Consider the following 18,944-nt stretch of genomic DNA (forward strand, 5'->3'; position numbering starts at 1 on the left):
TTAGTTTCTGGACTAATTGCGCTGCTTCTGCCTTTCTGGATTCCATGAGTACCACACAATTAATGCATAGGCCTCTAAGTACTGCTTTCTTTTTTTTTTCAGAGCAAGAACTTCATTCAAACCAAAGCACAGGGTTAATTTTTTTCAGTTTGTTTCTGCAGGTCTTTGGTAAATCCAGCTCTGCGTTTGTTCATTCATTCATCTATATTATCTCTCTCTCTCTCTCTGACTGTTACTAAGTGATCAAGCATTGTATAGCAGACATCTTGAAGATTTATGTAGTATGAAAACATCACAGGTGAAACCTGTCATAGGACAATGAATATAGAACATGCATTCCAATTTATTACCCTATTTGCCTTTTCATGTTTAAGATACTAGCACACATTGTACCTTTTCAGACGTCAGTACTGTCAATACTAGAGGATTTCTTTACCGTTCTGTTAGCTCTCTTGAAGATGAGCTACTTGTTTTTCCTATGGGTTGAAACTCTTCATTGTCTTTCTTTCATGCTCTGTGATATCATTTCTACATTATATTCACAAATCCAATGACTAATATCTTTTTTTAGTTTGCCTTGTATACTAATTCCGTATCCATGGTTCCTTGACACATAACTGGGAAGTTTTCCTCAAATATTAGTCATAATGACAGCCCTTGCTAATGAAATGCTTTCATAGAGAATGTTTTCTTCATCCTGAACTCTTTTGCAAAAAACAGACTTTTTTTAAATTTCCTGTTCACCAGTAATGTTAGTAGTTATCTCTAATCCTGGAGATTTACAAAATTGAACTACTTAATTTTTAGAAACAAAAGCTTTAATTCAAGTAGCTGCCGGGGTATCCTTTCTCTGTGATGCTTTTTGGTTTTTTTAAACAGATTTCTTTAATACAGTCAAAACAATTTTGCTAGCAGAATTCCCATATTCACATTCTCCAGTCTTGGATTGCAGAATGAGTCAAGTACTGTCAAATCTTTAGTTTTGCTACTGAAAGTAAGCTTTTCTGGGACATCTGAAGTTGAAGTGGGTCTATCGTCATTCATTGCCTGACAGGTTAAAATAAATTCAGTCAAACCTCTGTGCTTTTTGTGTAGGTCTGGTTCCAAGGTTCTTCCATGTAAATTGTTACATAAATCTCAAAATTCCCAAACATGTTCTTCATCATAATTTACAATTCCTAATCCCCAAAACCTTCATTGAAAGTTAAGACTTTAGGTGTTTATTGGTCTATAAATTTTAGAAACAACTTGGTCTTAGCGGATCAAAGTGACAATACCCTGTTCCTTTTGTGCCTGAATAATGAGGCAAACTTGCAACACTTGGAGTTGCAAGTGAAGATGCTGGTGGGTTTTTAGTTGCTTCTGATTGACATCGGTGACTTTTGTGTCCCTTGCATTCAGTTTGATAGATTGTACCCACTAGGGGCAGGAGCTGATGAGCAATTTCATGTTTGTATCTTTCTTTTGCTATTTGGAGGTGGTAAGTTCCAGCAAATGAACAGGATTAAGTCCTGTGGATGGTAAATATTTTAGTTGTGCCTTCTAGAATTATCAGAATGTGCCTGCAGGGCTCTTATAAGCCCTCGTAACAGGATTTTCAGTACAGCTTTCATTTGTCATGTTATTTTCCTAAAAACATTAACCTTTGTGTCTTCTTTGTCGAGCCCTTAATGTTTGAGGGCATGAATGGAGATTATTGATGGCACGGAAGCTTCTACAAGCTCATTTGTCAACATATTGGGTATTTACGTATATCACAAGTGGCAATGACTTTTTTTAAACAATAGAAATATTTTAAAAGCAGCAGCTAGAATGTTTCCAATTCTTACAAAATGCTATGATTTTGTGAAATCATTTTCCCAAGCAGTTACAGGGAAGCTCTTAGAAGAAGACAAAGCAAAATGGAGAAAAAACAAAAAAGCCAGTGTGTATGTCATACAGAAGTGTTATGGCCATACTGGGTGACTCTTCATTTGGCACCTTCAACAAGACTTTCTTTGCCTCTCAGATATGCACAAGCCTGCTTATCTCCTTTCCCTTTGCATCTCAGAATATTCCAATCAACCTGTGTTTTTTCATTGTTGATAGTGTTTCATTAGTGTGGAGTTAATGAGGAAATCTCACTATGCCAAATAGAACCTTACAGTTTTGCCATATAGTCTTTGCCAAAGTGTATTTTATCTGTCTAAGAAAAGGAGAATATATATTTTTATGTTTTAATTTATTTTATATTTAATATGTTAATTTTTTTCTAATTCAAATACTGTCAGTGAGCCTGTATTTATATAGTTTGGGCACCTACATCAATCTAGACAGAAGAAAAAAGAGGGGTGGTGAAAAGCAACACTTATTTTTTTTCCTCAGCTATTGCATCTGTTTCACAGGGTGATTCTCTTCAGGGTGGTGATGATTCTCCTTTCTCAGACTCCATTACATTGGAACAAACAACAAGTAATATCGGAGTCTCAAGTGGCCGTGTCAGCCTGTGGATGCAGTGGATGTTGCCAAAAATTACTATAAAATTGTTTGCTCCTGATCCTAGAAATAATGGCACAGGTATTCAGCATTTTTTCCCCTAATATGCTATTTCGAATTCCATACATTATTCTACAGCACAGTATTAGCTACTCAGAGCATTTATTGACAATATTAAACACTGTAATGCAGAAATAATGGGAATATTTGAAACTGGAGTGACAAGCTCTTCTTAGGTTAGTGCATGTAGTCAGAATTCAGTGCTGTTCTATTATTTAGTGGTATGATTTGTCTATGTTCATGTATAAACATGTAGTTTTATATTGATAACTTCAAATTTAAATTTAACAGAATCATCATAGTATAATCCTTAATGTCATAGGAAGCTTAATATGGAGTTCAACATAAAAGTTTCAGCCTGTGTTAAAAACAGAAATATGTGTGGTACACAGTTTCTCTTTTTTCCTTTGAGATTAAATTTGAATTATCATCCAGGCAGTAATTGTTTGAAAGGAGCTCAGATTCTATAAATGTATTGCAGGACTTCAAATATTTGTTTTGCAGGAAACACTGCTCCTTAGCAATTAACATCGTTACTCATAGAAATGTGAAAATATACGGAGACTAATGATTAAAGCTAATTTTGAAACTTAAGCCTTTGATTTTAAAAAATTACAAGTATGGTTAGAGTACATATCTTGGCAAATATTTTTTTACTTTTTTTTCCAAGAATTATACTGTGAACACCTGAACTAAAATCCTCAGATACAAGTCGCTCGATACATTTGTATAAAAAGCTTTGGATTCTAGGATTTTTTTCTGGTTTCTATCTGTAAGACACTCGAATCAAAAAGTGCTTTATGAAAGAATTCTGAGTAGAAGTAGCATCATCCTATTTACAAACTATAGTGTCTCAGATATATTTCTTGCTTAAAAACTTGCAAGATTAATAACTAATATTTTTTCTTTTCTTTGACTATTGCAGAAGTTTGTGTTGTCAGTGAATTAGAAGATCTCAGTGCCTCGGTGGATATGCAGGATGTCTATACCAAAATCAAATGTAAAATAGAAAGCTTCAATATTGACCATTACAGAAACAGGTAATTCCTGGAGTTATTCTGTTTCAGTTTCAGGAGAAGGCAGGGTGGGTTGGTTTTTTTGTTTTGCCTAATTCTTAAATTGAATTTAAGGTAATTGTTCAATTTCAGTGAAATTATTTTAACCTTTTAAGTAATAAAAGTCAGAATTACATTTTCTCAGAATTATATCCAATCACAAGGAAATACCTAGAAATCATTACAAATCAGGGTTGCGTTTTTCACACTGCTCTGTTGGTGCATTAGACTAAAATAATTAATGTTAGCTGAACTTTTGAATGGGAAATTCCTTAAATATCTCTTCATAATGTGTTAGCAAGTGCCATTATTTAATGATTTATGGTACAATACTCTTGGGTATTAAAAAGAAGTTTCTGAAAAATGGAGCTGTCACTTTTGCTGTGGCTTAGCAGCACCATAATGCAGGGAACAAAGCTGATTATCTGTGTCTGTGTCACACGGCACAGGGTTATGCAGACACACCAGAGTAAAACTGCAGTAATTACCATCAACCAATGTGCCATCAATATTATGTACATTTTGATAGGACAAGGGATAATGGGTACAAACTGGAACACAAAAGGTTCCGCTTAAATTTGAGGAAGAACTTCTTCTCAGTGCGGGTGACAGGACACTGGAACAGGCTGCCCAGTGGGTTGTGGAGTCTCCTTCTCTGCAGACATTCAAAACCCACCTGGACACATTCCTGTGTAACCTCATCCAGGTGTTCCTGCTCCGGCAGGGGGATTGGACTGGATGGTCTTTTGAGGTCCCCTCCAATCCCTAACATTCTGTGAGTAGGCGGTTAGGCCTGCTGTATGTCTTAACAAGTCTTGTTAGTTGAATAGTTTGCTTCAGCAATGTGACTGTGTTCATTTGGCAACCAGACACACGGTTCTGTACAGAGATTCGTGTGCCACCATATTGGCCATGAAAACACTAGTGTTGTATTATTCCCTGAGAGGAAAAAAATAGTTAAAAGCTTCAGAACTTTTTTTATATTGAAAATGACGAAAATATTTAGGAGCACAAATGGTTTTGACTTAAGAGTCAACATCTGCAAGGTCTTCCTGGACACCTGTTGTTCCCTCTGCACAACAGGAAGGAGATATAGTATCACCTTAGCAAAGTTACCAACATTTCTGAGACTGTTTTTCTGATCAGCTGTCTAACAAATAAAGTTGAATTCCTGTTCTTTTGCCTAAGTTACAATGCAATTATTGTTTGTACATATTCTAATATGTGATAATAAAAATTGTACTTGTATTTTTAAAAATATTTTAAAATCAAGTCATGGTGCTTAAAATGTTTTGACATCCCAGTGGCTAGGTGCTCTTAAGCTGCTTTGTCCACAGATTCTATGGAGAGCTTCAGAGAAAGTACTTCATTCCCAGGAGCTTAATGCTCCATTAGAAATGTTTTCAACTTCAAGGTGTTCTTGTTTGCTAAAGTTATATTGAGGCTTTAGGGAAAAAAAAAAAAGTTATTACATTATTCCACTTGACAAAACTGTTGCTGTGCTTGTTTATATTCCTTAATCTCTTCAGAGGACCTTTCACTGTCTTTAAGTCTCTGTGGCCTAAAACCAAAAGCAGAGAATAGATAAGGTGAACATTCTGTCTTCCAGGCCAGGGGGAGACTGGCAGTCAGGACATTTTGAAGGAATATTTCTACAATGCAGAGAAAAGCTTTTGGTGAGATTTCTTTAGTAAACTAAGGTGTTTACCTGAATAACTCTTTTTAAGCAACATATTTTTCTTTATTCTTACATATGATAAAAAGAATGATTACGAGAACTGTAGTACAAAACCCATTTTAAGATTTAGTAGCTCATTTTTTCTAAATAATACTACGATTTTGTAGTGCATGAATACAGCTTTTTGTTCAGTTTCTTGGTTCTTGTAATCATTCTCCTCATCCTTCTAATGAAACTATCTGCTGGAAATCCAGGGCTAAGTCCCTTTTCTGTATGCAGGATTTTACTATACTTTTATTCTCATGTGTCTTGACCTTTTGCTGTAGGTTGTCCTTTAACATAAAATTTTACAAAGTTGGGGATTTTGTACCACTTTTTTGCTTGATCTGATTGAATTTCAGCTTTTTAGGGAAAGGTGTGGCACAGGCTTTATCTTGCAGTTACATCAAACCATGCAATTTTTCTGTAATTTTTTTTTCTTTTAGCAATTATTTGTTGTTGTTGCTTTTTGTCTTCCCCTCTTCCATGCCTCGTTCATTACCTCAAGCCTTGGGGAAGATTCTTGGTCTCTGGGGCAATATGGAGGTGTGTTCCTTTCCTGTACTGACAAGCTGAACAGACGTACCTTGTTGGTTCGACCCATCAGCAAGCAGGACCCTTTCAGTAATTTCTCTGGCTTCTTTCCCTCTGTAAGAATCTTTTTAAAAAATTTTTACCACAGAACTTCCACTAATAAATTCTGGTTGGAGGAAAAAAAAAGAAAAAATAAGAAAAAAGCAAAGAAAAAAACCTGATGCAGCTTTAGTATCTTGTAATCTAATTGTCTTTTACTGAATATATTTATTGCTTACATTACGTTAGTTGTGTTGTTTCCCTCTTATCCTTTAGTAATAGTTGTCAGTCATATTTTAGTAGTTATGAGAATGACAGTTGAAGGTTCACAACCTGGTGTATTACAGCAGTCCGCTAAAGTCGATGGGATTCATTTATTTTAAAAGTGAGAACATACAGTAATGTTTGGAGGACAAATATGTCAAAGCCAGTACTGAATGCTGCATTTTTTTCATGTAATCCTCTTATCAACTTAGAGATCTAAGTACTTCGTATTACTGCAATATACCTTTATGCAGCCTTTTAAAGTTACTACTTATAATTATGGTAATGCAAAAATTAGTCATTTCATATCTGAGCCTTTCTTTTGAATAATTGAAGCATTACTTGCTGATTCAGAATATCTCACTGTGAGATTTTTAACCTCTTTTTTCTTGCCTGTTTATCCTTGAAAGACTGCATGTGGTGACATTGGGCTCTTAGCTTCACAAATATACGGCTGTATAGAATCTTTTTATGTTAGTGGAAGTTCTGTGTGGTCTTATTTATTTTCACCATGAATATTGATTGGTAATACTTTCTATTATTCTTTTTTGTTTCAGTTCTTATAGGAAATTAATTTACTAATTTGTTTAATTCACTTAATCATAGAAGCTTGCAATTTTTTAACATTTAAGATATATATCCTCTTTGTTTAAGAAAGTTATGTTCTTCTTTTAGCAAGGTTTAAATTACATTAAATTGTTGTTAATCAAATTTAAGATGCTGAAAGAAGCAACTACTTGCAAAATGTAGTTACTTTCATTTGTGCTCACATGATTAAAGCTAATAGTTGAACAATCTTATCAAATTATATCAAAATGTTTATTACACTGTTAAAAATTATTTTCCTAGTTATTATTTTTACATTTTTCACTCATTAACAATGTATGACTGAAAGACTTTCAAAGATAATATGAAAACTGTATTGTACATCTTCTGGGAATTAAGCATGTAATTGTCATCTATATTTAGCAAATCTGTCCTCCTAAGTGAAGGAATCTGCTCTTTCTAAAATACAGTGCAATTTATCTTAATTTAAGTGATGTGCTTTAGCACATAGTACAGTTATTCTCTTTAAATGTTCAGAGGTGATGAGAGCAAAATCAGGTCAATTATTAGAGTATTTAGTTGGCTATGGCTGATTTATACACCCAGATTTAGATGGAGTGAAGCTGTTTCAGCACCCAGGTGTTATTTCAGCACCTGCGGTGTTTGCACATACAGAAGAAACGGTGCAAGATCTACTTTGAAAATGTCTAAATTGAAGGAGAAATCAAAATATTTAACTGTGTGAAAAAAAATCAGATAATGTTTGTTAAATATAGACTCTTGAATATATGGGGATTTTTGTGGCTGATTGGATTTGAATTTCATACAGCATAAATAATCAGAAAAGAAAAATGTTTTCAGCAGTTCTTAGTTTTAGCTGACCCAATACAGTGAATTTGGACATACTGTGGACAAACTGTCCATTCAAAAAAATGAAAGAAATTTTTTCTACTATTCAGACATAGTGGAAAGCTGTTAGAAAATGTAGGACCCTAAACATCACAACTACCAGAGAATATGGCAATGAGTGGATGTTGTATGTCTATGTTTTTGCAGCTGTTTATTTTTTTTTTCCTTGAAACAGACAACTGCAAAACTCTTAGATGGCTCACACCAACAACATGGATTTCTTTCTCTCACTTACACCAAAGCTGTGACGAAAAATGTCCGGCACAAGCTGATATCAAGAAATGAACGCAGAACATTCCATAAGCTATCGGAAGGTCACACTGATGGTTCTCCTCACTTTCTTCATGAGATCCTTCTCTCTGCTCAAGCCTTTGATGTGGTCCTCTGTTTTCCTTTGCTTAATGCAATTGCAAGCATTTTTCAAGCCAGACTGCCAAGGAGTCAAAAGGAGAAAAGAAAATCACCAGGCCAACCTATGAGGACTCATGCTCTAACTTCCCGCAACTTGCCTCTGATTTATATCAATACTGGTGTAATAAGAGTCTTCTTTCCCAAAAATGAGGAAGATCATCATTCTGCAGAAGGTACAGTATTTTATGTTAGAGATTTTTTGCTGTTCAGAACTGTAGACGAATACTCCAACTTAGTGAAATTGCGGACCATTGCTAGGGCCTTCAGTTTTTATGGTCACAGTTAGGAAACATCTAGCATTCATGCTACTTCTCTGCAGATCTGCTGAGAATTTTGGGGGTTTTTACTTGATTTTCATTTTCCCAGTATCTGTAGAGTTTGCATTTAAAATGTGATTGTTAAAAAAAACCCTCGAGAATTGTGGAGAGAGCTCTTTACCCAGTTCTGCAGTGGTGATTCTTGCATCAGCTCTCATTGTGCTGATGCCAGTTCATTCTTCCATGGATGCCTATTCCAGCAACAGAGTGTGAGCAGGGAGCCTTAGCTCTGGTGGAAACTGGCACCTAGAAAACCATGCAGTAGTAAAGCAGGTAGATATTCTAGTTCAGTTTGGCAAAAGTTATTTGAATGTACCTTGAGGCTGATGCCCAACAGATGATATGGTTTATCATTTATTTAGTAAGTTAGTTGAAGCCTTTCAGACCGCCTTGTGTAAAAGGTTTGCAGGTGTTTACAGAGGTGTGGAGAGCGTCAGCTGTTCTTTCAAACAACAGTAAGTAGCTATTTGATCTATGGATAATGCTTTTTTTCAGTAAGAAAACGTTTTCCCTTCGTGCACAAAATATATTTAAATCCCAATTACAGTCTTTATCTAGAAATAAATAGATGCTGATGTTAAAATTATACTTTGTAACACCTAGTGGGAATGCAGTTCTTTCCATTGCCAACAATTGTTTTAGAGCTTAAAAAAAGAGGCAGGGGGGGCAGGAATGGTTACACTGATATCATGATATGTTTACATAAGTCCTATAGGTATGGCGGGGTTTTTTACCATTATATCTGATAGCACACAATATAATCCTAAGAGTATAGTCTTTGAATTTTTCTCATAACCTAGTTGCAAGAAGTGCAGACAGTGAGAATTTACATAGTTCATTTTTTTGCCAGCATCCTCTACAATTTTCCAACTGGGAATGCTGAAATCACAGGAAGATAAAATTAGACTGGCTGTGTTGGCAAGAAAGAATTATGATTCTGGTTGGAAGGAAGTTCTAGGGCATGCTGTCAAGGAAATATTTTTTAAAAGTATGTTTTTGTAGCTCTGTAGCTGCATATTTAATTAAAAAGAAATTATAAAAAACTTTGTCTTGTTTGAAAATACGTGCAAAGAAAAGGATTGTCGTGCTTAAGCATGGATATAGGGAGGAAAAATATGTATGCTTTTAAAGAATAAAACTGAAGATTAGCTTTACTAAGTTAATAAGAAAGCCAGCTGACCTCTTCTGCTGGAAAACCTTGAAATATCATCACGATGAAAATCAGTACCATTCTGCTTTCATTTCTTCTTTCACCCCGATTGTCCCAAACTCTCATCTGTCTCTGAATGTGAAATCACTTCTCTGTTCTGCTGCTTATTGTCTTCAAGAATAACAGAAATCAGAAACAATAATAAGGAGTAAGATTTGAATATGACCTATGTTACTGGTGTGCTAGGTCAGAAAAGTGTTATACATTGTGGAGGTAGGCCCCCATGAGACATCATTCATCATTTATTGTCTAAGAGAGATTTTTAATCCAATAAGATCTGTGTGTTTCAAGCCGTGATCACTGCAGTTGAAGTACAAAAACAATGACCTCAGTTTCTCTTCTAGTCAATCATCTGCTGTTCATACCTTGTACCTAGCAATGGCTACCAAAAAAAAAAAGCAAATCTGTTCTTTATTTGTGCACTCCAAAACCAAACATGCACCATGAACTGTGGTACACAGACACTGTGAAATAATCAAAATAATGTTTTTTCTCCTTCACAATTTACATACACCCACACAATTTTATAACATTTTGGTTTTATGTTTTTTCCAGCAGCACCTGATGAACGTTTCTTTTTGTGGTGGACTCGTGGGCAGCATTCTGTGCCAGGCAACAGGCAATGTTACTGTCCCTCAGAGTTTGACTTGTTAATACATCAGGTGGTGTTTCAAGCTCTGGCCAGCAGCCCACACTTGGTGATGAAGTAAAGACAACTAAATAAATAAAAGCAATATATAACAAATAGACACAAGAAATACTGCATAGCAGAACACTATAAATGAAATTGGAAATTGGAAAAGCAAAGGATGAGAAGTGGTAAAGAAAGGGAAAATCTACAACTGGGTGGTCCAAGGACAGTAGGGACCTTTTTATATATATCTAGTAGGATCAAAATATCTGGAATTACTAGAAAGGACATGACAAATTTATTGATAGTGAAAAAGAAAAGGCGGCATCCTGAATAAATGTATGTCCTGCATTTGTAGCAGTGATATATTCTTGTCACATGAGCATGACTCCCCACTTTGAAGTCTGTTGTAACATATGGTCTGTCCTTGCTTACTATTAAACAGTTTCACATCACTCAGACTGAGTAACTTCTGCTTGGGGATCTTAGTCTTCCAAGGCTAATTTTTAACACACCTTAGAAGACCAGGTTTTAGGCAGCTGAAGGTGTATCTAGAAAAAAGAAAAGTGTGGTGTTCAAATAAAGTTAAGACAGGTAGTTTCATTGCTTTCCCTCAGAGAACATAAAGGAAAAACTCTATTACATGATTCAGTTTATAAATGTATTTGTTACATGATAATAAAAATACTCTCATGGGAAATTAGTCTGGTTAAACACATCTGATTTCCATGCTTCATTATGATTACAATTCTAAGTTGCTAATATGTTTGCAAAGATTTTATCTACTTAGATTTTTGTAAGGAGTTTGACATTGTGTCTCATGCTATTCTAAATTAAATACATCCCAGTATGATATATGTGGAAATGTTAAATGAATTTAAAACAGCTACCTAGAAGTCTTAAAAAAAATAAAAAATATTTGGGAATATGAAGTTAAATTAGTATTTAATCATCTGAAAGTAAAACTAAAATGATTGATGGTAGCATCAGTGTATGTCACGAAGGATCTCCTGAGGAAGGTAATGTTGGGGACTCTGCAGGTCCTGCATCTGTATCACTGTGCTTACATCACTGCTTGTTAAAAATATACTAAATCTTCTAAGGCAAAAGTTATATATCAAGGAAAAATTTTATTCAGACTACATCTTCAGGACTGGAGAGACTATTCTGGGCAACAGTGGCTGAAAACAGCTCAAGCATCACAGTGGACTTAGTGAAAAGAAATAAGGGCAGTAGCTGTAATTCTGTGTCAGGCAGATGATGGAATATCGTGTGCAATTGTCTTTCTATTATAAAAATGGGAATTGATAAAACTGGAGAGGGTGTTGAGAAGCACCACAAATGTTAATCTAGTGCTGGAGAAAAAGCCCCTTAATTAAGTTTCATTTACAACCTGAAGTATATTTAATGCCTTCCCTCCTCCTTCTTATGTATCAGAAAAGAAATCCAACATGTTAAGTGTGCAGTGACAGGAATTCTAATATTTAGCACAATGCCTTACTCATTTATCAAAAAGTTGAAAATACAGTTTCACATGTAGTCACACACAGCATTTTATTGTCAGCTTAACGTTTCTACCTTAGTTCTGGCAACCAAACCATCTCTCTATGGTTTTGCTCTGCTTTGTGGACCAAAGGATTTGACTTTGCTTTTTAAGTAGATGAAGTTCTTTTAAGTAAGTCCGTTGCGTTCTGATTCAGTTGTGTGTCGGAACTTGCGTTACCACTTTGCATGTTTATGGTGGTTGTTTCAAACCATCATTTCTGTCAAATCAGTGATTTCTTATATCTGTTTTAAAATATACATATGTATATATGTATAGCTGCAAAGCATGGTGGCTTATTCACCAAGACATTAGCAGGTCAGGAGAAGCCATTTTTTAAGTTCATAGACTTCACTGGTTCTTTCCACACCAAGCATTTCACTCTTCAGTAAATTATTTAAAGGCTTTTCTGCTACTATCATTTTGTTTTCAGAACCCATATATGAGAGTCCTGCTGAATTTCCTTGGATGTGGCAGCAATTGTGACATCATGCTGTCATTGTTCTGTGTCACGCTGCTGTTGAAGTGAACCATTTCACTTCAGATGTTGAACTCCTTGAGCTCACATCGCATGTTCTCAGGAGGTTCCTAGTTACTCTGAAGTCTTCTGAACAGAAGCTTATCCAAATCCTTAGTGTATGTCTGTGTCTGCTGAGGAGATGCAGTGGACTCAATCTTTTCTTGTGAGGAAAGTTCACACAGTTTATTTACCGCAAGAAATGTGGTGCAGGTTTTTTTCTGGACAGAACTTTGGTTTTCTGTCTAATATGACCACTGCTTTTAAAGCTAAGAATTTGTACATATGGCTGAAATTTTAAGATGATGAAGTGGAAAGCAGAGATTTTTCTTCTTGGAGTAATTTTGTTATTGATGTGGAATTTACTGTCCAGTACTAGGTCTTGTTCTTTGTGCATGTGTCAGATTTCAGATTCTCTTGTTTCAGTCCTTGTGTTTGAGCTTTTCATGTGTGTTGCAACCCATTCCAAATGCTACTAGGATGATTACATTGTAATATCCTGCAGTGTTTTACTTCTGAAAGATCTAGGACCGTATTAAAAAGGGTGCGTGATTTAAAGTGTTTTACATGCTGAAATTTCAGCAGATAATTGTTGGAGAAACAGATCACAAAGAAGTCTGTGGGATCAACATCATTTTGGACCAAAAAAAGAGCATCAGAGAAAATGAGTAGTCAGAGACCAGGATTTAGTTGTGAACTCTGTGCAGAAATCAAATGACAATAGTTTTGTCTTTTGTGTAACAAAACAGTGATATTGATTTTGTGGCACCTTTTTTTTGTCTGCGTTAGTTTTTGCTCCTGAGCAGAACTGAACACTTAGCAGATACTCTTATTTATATTGTTTTAATAAATAGTTTTTCATAGTTTCTGCTGTGTGCATTTGACTTTTAATCAACCACATATTTTCTCTTCTCCTAACTACAGCTAATCCGGCAATTAAAGAAGACACTTTGGTTCTCAAGATTGGATCTGTCTCTATGGCTCCTCAGGCTGACAACCCTCTTAGTAGAGCTGTGCTCAGAAAAGACATTTATCAGTAAGTGTTGGGGGAGGAGTTTTGGTTTTCATATATGCTCTCCGAAAAATTCATTTTGGGATAAGTTAATTGATCCATAAAACGGGTACATGCAGCCTGTAAAAATACTTTTCACGTACAATCTTTTGATATTCAAAACCAGGTTTTTCTGATTTTCTTCACTTGAGGGCTTTCAAATCCATTTCGACAAATCAAGTTCTTCTGTGAAGTGCTGATGAATAACAGAATTTAAATGTCAAGTCACTACGAAGCTTAAGCTCACAGATGAGAACGTTTTTAAGGGCTTTCTTTTATTCATCTGCTACTAAGTTCACCTAAGAGAAAAGGAAATTTTTCGTGACTACCAAAATGCTCAGTAGCCATATAGTGCGAAGGAGATAGATCTTAATAATTTAAATGGTAAACATATATTCAAGCTGTAGAATTCTTGATGTCATGTAGATCAAAGCTGAAAGGAACACAAACTTCTAAGGAGCTCTTTCCCAGTAAACACATTTTCTGTGAAAATGTCATGCTCTGGATTGTGTCACTAAGTATGTGCAAACCACACTAATCATATATAGGCAGCAAAAGTGGTGAACATATGTAATCAACGTGATAAAAATAATATATGATCCGTAGTAGAGTTGGCACTGTTGCCAGACATGAAAGTATGGTTGCAAATAATACCAAGTGAGAAAAGTCACAGAAATACAGATGAACAAGTGTCTTATACTTCCCGTTGGTCTGTTTTTCAGATGTGGCAATATTTTTAACTACTTCATAGTGCTCTTCAATAGAAATTACAAACATCAAAATCTTTTCCCAGCAGTAAAACATTTACTGGCTAGAAAATGACAGCAAGTTTTACTTTTCATCAAGACTAGCATTTTTAGGAGACTCTTCTAATCACTTAGAAGTTGTAAGTCTTTTTCTCCATATTTCCATGCGGAAATATTTAAATTGGTTTGGTTTTTTTTTTTTTTTTGCTTGTACATTTAGTTATAGTAGGGGTTTTTGTGTATTTTTGTTTTGTGAGGTTTTTTTTGTTGGTTTGGTTTGGTTTGGTTGGGGGTTTTTTGAGTGCTGTGTCTGTTTTATTATGGAGCTTTCATGGAAGAAATGTTCAGCCTGGCACCAGCAGTGGCTTTGGGTGGCAGGGCCTGATCCAGCTTTCGGTGTGCCCACAGATAAAACATCTTCCCACCATTTCTGGAGGCTCTTCCTGCTTTTGCCCTCCCTGTCCTAGGAGACTCCCATCTGATTCTGCTTTGAGGGTTACAGAGTGAAATGTAGGTTCCATTCTCCTTCCACAGCAACCAAAAATTTATCAGAAAAATCCACTATCATGAAGTCAAATCTACGAGTTTCAGCTTCCATAACGTCATTTCTGTCACCTAGGAGAACTGTGCAGTGTATGCACATTACAAATCAGTGAGTGAGCAGCAGTAGGGATGTGATTTACATCTAGAATCAATGAAGCTGTGCCAATTTACATTTTTCGGTTTGATATCTTTGCATCTGTGGCTTTACCTGAAACATATAAATTCTGTGCTTTTCAAACCAAAAGTCACTCAGTCACTTAAAGATTCTGATGCCCTTTTGCATTATGGGCATCTGGGTCTTATATGCATAAATGGTCCAGACTAGATTTGTACAATGTATATTTGATTTTCAAAGTTTTATATAGTTACGATATGCTTCAGTTCTCCTTTGCAAATTAATACACCGAATGTGTAAGGCAGAAATAAGCACTGGGCCACGGACATCTCCATCTGGTTGTTACTGGCTTCTTTGTGACCAGTCTCTCCACACCGTGCCTCCTGTGGCTTTTTCTGAGAAATGTCTGCCATTTTCAGTAATTTCCTCTAACTGCTTCGGTGACCGTTCTTCCAATTTCTCAGCAGCTGTCAAATGACTCAGTCTTATCTTTGTTCCTTTAATCATCCAATTATACTAGCTTTAGTGTTTTTAAAATACGTCGAGGCAGTGTGTCAAGTTACTTTGCGGAGTTTTATGAGACAATATTGAAGTTGGTAGTGGGTGGTCTTTTGGTTTTGGGAAGAGGGTTACTATTTTGATCTGTTTAAGCAAGCTTCAACACTTTAAAGCAATATGAATCAATATTTTTGTAATTAAAAATATTAAGATTTCAGTTCAGAGTAGATGCATTTTCTAATTACATACTCTTTGATCCAGAACATACTGTAGTTACAGAAACGTGGTTGAAGATAGCTGTTCATTTTCATATGTGGCAGTCACTGCTGTTAGGCCAGTGGAGTTGTGTGTGGAGTTAATTTCACCATTAGTCAGTTTTTCTTCAGATAATAAGATGGTATACAGGTTTTTGTATTGTTAGGACAGGTCTGTATTGAAGGAAAAAAAAAAAAAAAAAAAAAAACAAAACAAAAACGCAAAAAAAAAAGAACCCAAACAGTGGGATATTTTTAACATATAGGCCTGATATTAGTATTTGTTTCTCCAAATATGAATTTTTTAACTTATGCAGTAGTTGCCCTTTTTAACCCACCCACAGCAGATGGTACTAGATAGCAAAAATCTATAACTGGAGCAAATACAAAATGCTTAAAAATCACGTACTAAAATAAGCAAACGCACACAATGTGTAACATGTATTTTTGGTGAAATATTTCTTAGTACATATCAACAGAGGTGCAAGTGTACAATATCCAGCTTAAGAAACTCTGCAAAAAAATAAATTACAGCAGCCTGAAGAGTTAGCTGCTACAGCATTCTAATAATCCCAACATGTCATCTTCTTTCTTTTTCAAACGTCTGCTCTCCTCTTATTTGCTGCTGCTGCTTTTAATAGAATAAAAGAAAATAAATCATTGTCTGAACCACTGTCTTTACAGTGTTTCTGGAGTGGGGATACAAACTTAATTTGTGGTGTCACTTTGGTTTAAACAGTCTTCTGTTTAGGTCTGAACTACAACCACATGCAATTAATGTCACTTTTGTAGTGTTTCATGAGAAAGAAGGATTTTTGCTTCTCATTTAGAAACTGTTCTTTTAGGAGAGACTGAGAAACTTTTTCATGTCTAAAGGCTGAATGGAATTTCCAAATGTCTTTTGAATTTTTGCCATAAATTCGTACATGAAAAGCTGGATGTGATCATGTATCATTAAGAGAACGCCAGTGCATGAAAGGTAAATCTGGTGTGGCTGCAGGTCTTAATAAATAAACTGGGCCACTTCTGGCCTGTAAGCTGGAGTGACTCTGCCTGTGTCACAGGGAAAAGAGCTTACTTGCTGAACTTGGAGAGGGAACTAAATTGAGAATGGAATGTTTGAAAAATAACGTGCCCCAAAAGTTTGGGCACAAATTTTTTTTCAGGTGATTATTGGGATTCAGAAAGAAATGTATTGACACAGTAATTCAGTTTTCTTATGCCATAGAAAAATTAGTCTAAAAATAACTAATTCATCCAGTAGAAAACAGACTAATTTAGTTTAGACTGTTAATACACACAGTAAACAGATGCATGTACCGTAACAGTAAATATAGGGCTCTTGAAAGAAGTACAGTGACATGTTTTTAGATTGTCATAGTAAAAGACAGTTTCTCATTACCATTTTTTCTCCCTACTAAATCCTAGGAGTTGGTTTGTTTGTTTTAATGATTTCTCATTAATTTCTCCTTCTTAAACACCAGCTAAGGTGTGTTTGTCTTCAACAAATATGACCAGAATTGTATGTTCCCATCGAGAAAAGGCCAGTGTTGTTGAGCAGAACTCTTGTAGATACCACAAGGCTTTAGAATGGGGCCTGGGAACAGAATAGAGGAGATTTTGGGTAAGGATACAAGTGGGGCAGCTGCCCAGCCTGGCGAAAGAGAGGGAAGAGCAGTTAATTAAAACTCTGGAGGAGTCAGATAGTCAGAGTAAGTGAAGTTTCTACTAAGCAGAGGAGGAGAAAACCACATCTTTGTGGGTTTTAATTACCTGATCATATTAAACTTGGGATTAGGGGGGCTGCTGCTTGGGGACGACTCAGCAGGCTGCAGAAAAACAATATGATGTGGTCATTTCTGGGCTTGTGTGATCATGCTGTGTTTGTTGGGACTTTTGAAGTGGCCAAATGCGTGCTCAAATACATTTCACAAAACAGAGAAGGTCCGGCAGTTTTGGGAAGAGAGAGTGCTGAGATGGGGAAATGCTGTTAATGCCCTGATAGAGTGAAGGTCAGCTAGCTATTTAATGTCAGAGAAATTACATTCATAAATGCTGTAACTACAGGAAAAAGCAAGCATCTCTCTGGAGGCAAAAAGTGGCATTTCTCAGTCCTGGGCTTTCTCTTGCTCAGCTCTCTGGTGTCTAGTAAGATAAAAATTCCAACTTAAGTTTCTTCCTGAAGATCTTCATAAAACTCTCTGATCTAGGGATTCATTGGTACCTAACATCAGAGTTATGCTGCTGCTATAGTGTTTAAAAACTTAAATATATGTTTTACGTGCAGAGTGCTAAAAGCAGTTACAAGGCTGATTCTGTTACAAAAATCCGAGGGAAGCACAGAATCAGGGAAGGGATTTCTCTCATTCATCTAGTCCAGCTTCCTACTCCAAGCAATTTAGATCAAGTTGCTCAAGTCTTTCTCCCAGCAATAAAGCTAGAAGACTATTTAGATTAGTTTAGTAATCACTTGTCAAAAGAACAGACTTTTGATGGGTATGAAACAGTTGTGAGGGCACCAGGCCAGAAGATCCTGTTCCATGTATGAGATGGCTGCAGCAAACAGAGTAGCATCTCCTGGGGTAGCTCCATGAGCCACGTTTCCTTCTTTGTGTGTCGTCGTATGTTTTCCTTTTGTCACTTACTTAGTTCTTTTATTAAAAGTAGCTAATGTAGAATGTCAGCAGGAATACAATACAATGCTATAAAGAAGTGGAACTAATCAGATGTGTCTGTAGTCATCTTAACCAGTTTTCTGCCCAATAATCTCACATTCTGTGAAATAATTTTGTCACCTTTTTAGATTACAACAGTATTTTCCTGTATATACAAACAGTGCTTAGTGCAGTTAAGCGGAGCGTAGTTAAAATCCTTGAACACTTTTAGTCAGTGGAAACATGACGTAAAAAGGACAGAATTAAAAATGAAGCTGCGTATGTTGGGGGTTTATAACAATGAACAGCACTGGTTGTGCTGAGCTGCCAGCAGAACTGGACTGTGTCAGTAGGAAAATGGCTGAGAAAACTTCATCCTAAGACCCAGCAATTCTGTTTCTCTGACTGAAATACAGGAGGAAGTAGATGCATGGCTCTGCTGAAATACGAAGCAGAACAGAGTTGAAATTGAAATGACATTTAGTTCTAGTTCTGTACTGGGATAAGGACTCTATTATACCGAAAACTGTGCAAATTGCCTGCTCGATTATATAGATAATTGCCAGTCATCCCAACGTGGCTGTTTTTAGCAAACTCTGGCATGAAGCATTTAATTAACAGAATTTTAGGGAGTATCCATGAACGCATGGAGTAAAGTAATTTTGAGGCAAAATATTGTTAAGAAAAAAAAAACAAAGCGTCTGACAAAGAGCACAGAGAATACAGAGAGCACAGAGGATGTTTGGAGACTGTTGTGGAAAGGCCTTGCTTGGAAAGTCCAGCATAAAAATTACTGAACTGTCAAGTCCTGGAAGTTTAGGTGGACAGAATCGCAAGCTTTCCTCAGCTTGGCCA

General features: G+C 36.0%; 1 protein-coding gene across 8 annotated transcripts in view; it reads left to right on the forward strand.

Annotated features, from left to right (window-relative positions):
• VPS13B (vacuolar protein sorting 13 homolog B) overlaps positions 1 to 18,944 on the forward strand; it is a 449,295-nt gene that overhangs the window by 252,304 nt on the left and 178,047 nt on the right. For 6 of the 8 annotated variants that reach the window (XM_065054081.1, XM_065054083.1, XM_065054085.1 and 3 more), the window contains 5 exons: positions 2,385 to 2,556; positions 3,461 to 3,575; positions 5,816 to 5,957; positions 7,775 to 8,183; positions 13,153 to 13,264. In XM_065054081.1, coding sequence (XP_064910153.1) covers positions 2,385 to 2,556; positions 3,461 to 3,575; positions 5,816 to 5,957; positions 7,775 to 8,183; positions 13,153 to 13,264 — 950 coding nt within the window. Of the gene's footprint in view, positions 1 to 2,384; positions 2,557 to 3,460; positions 3,576 to 5,199; positions 5,267 to 5,815; positions 5,958 to 7,774; positions 8,184 to 13,152; positions 13,265 to 18,944 lie in introns of all 8 variants that reach the window. The other 2 variants (XM_065054087.1, XM_065054088.1) reach the window with 1 other exon arrangement.

This window comes from Columba livia, chromosome 2 (assembly GCF_036013475.1).
Source record: "Columba livia isolate bColLiv1 breed racing homer chromosome 2, bColLiv1.pat.W.v2, whole genome shotgun sequence".
Taxonomy (NCBI): domain Eukaryota; kingdom Metazoa; phylum Chordata; class Aves; order Columbiformes; family Columbidae; genus Columba; species Columba livia.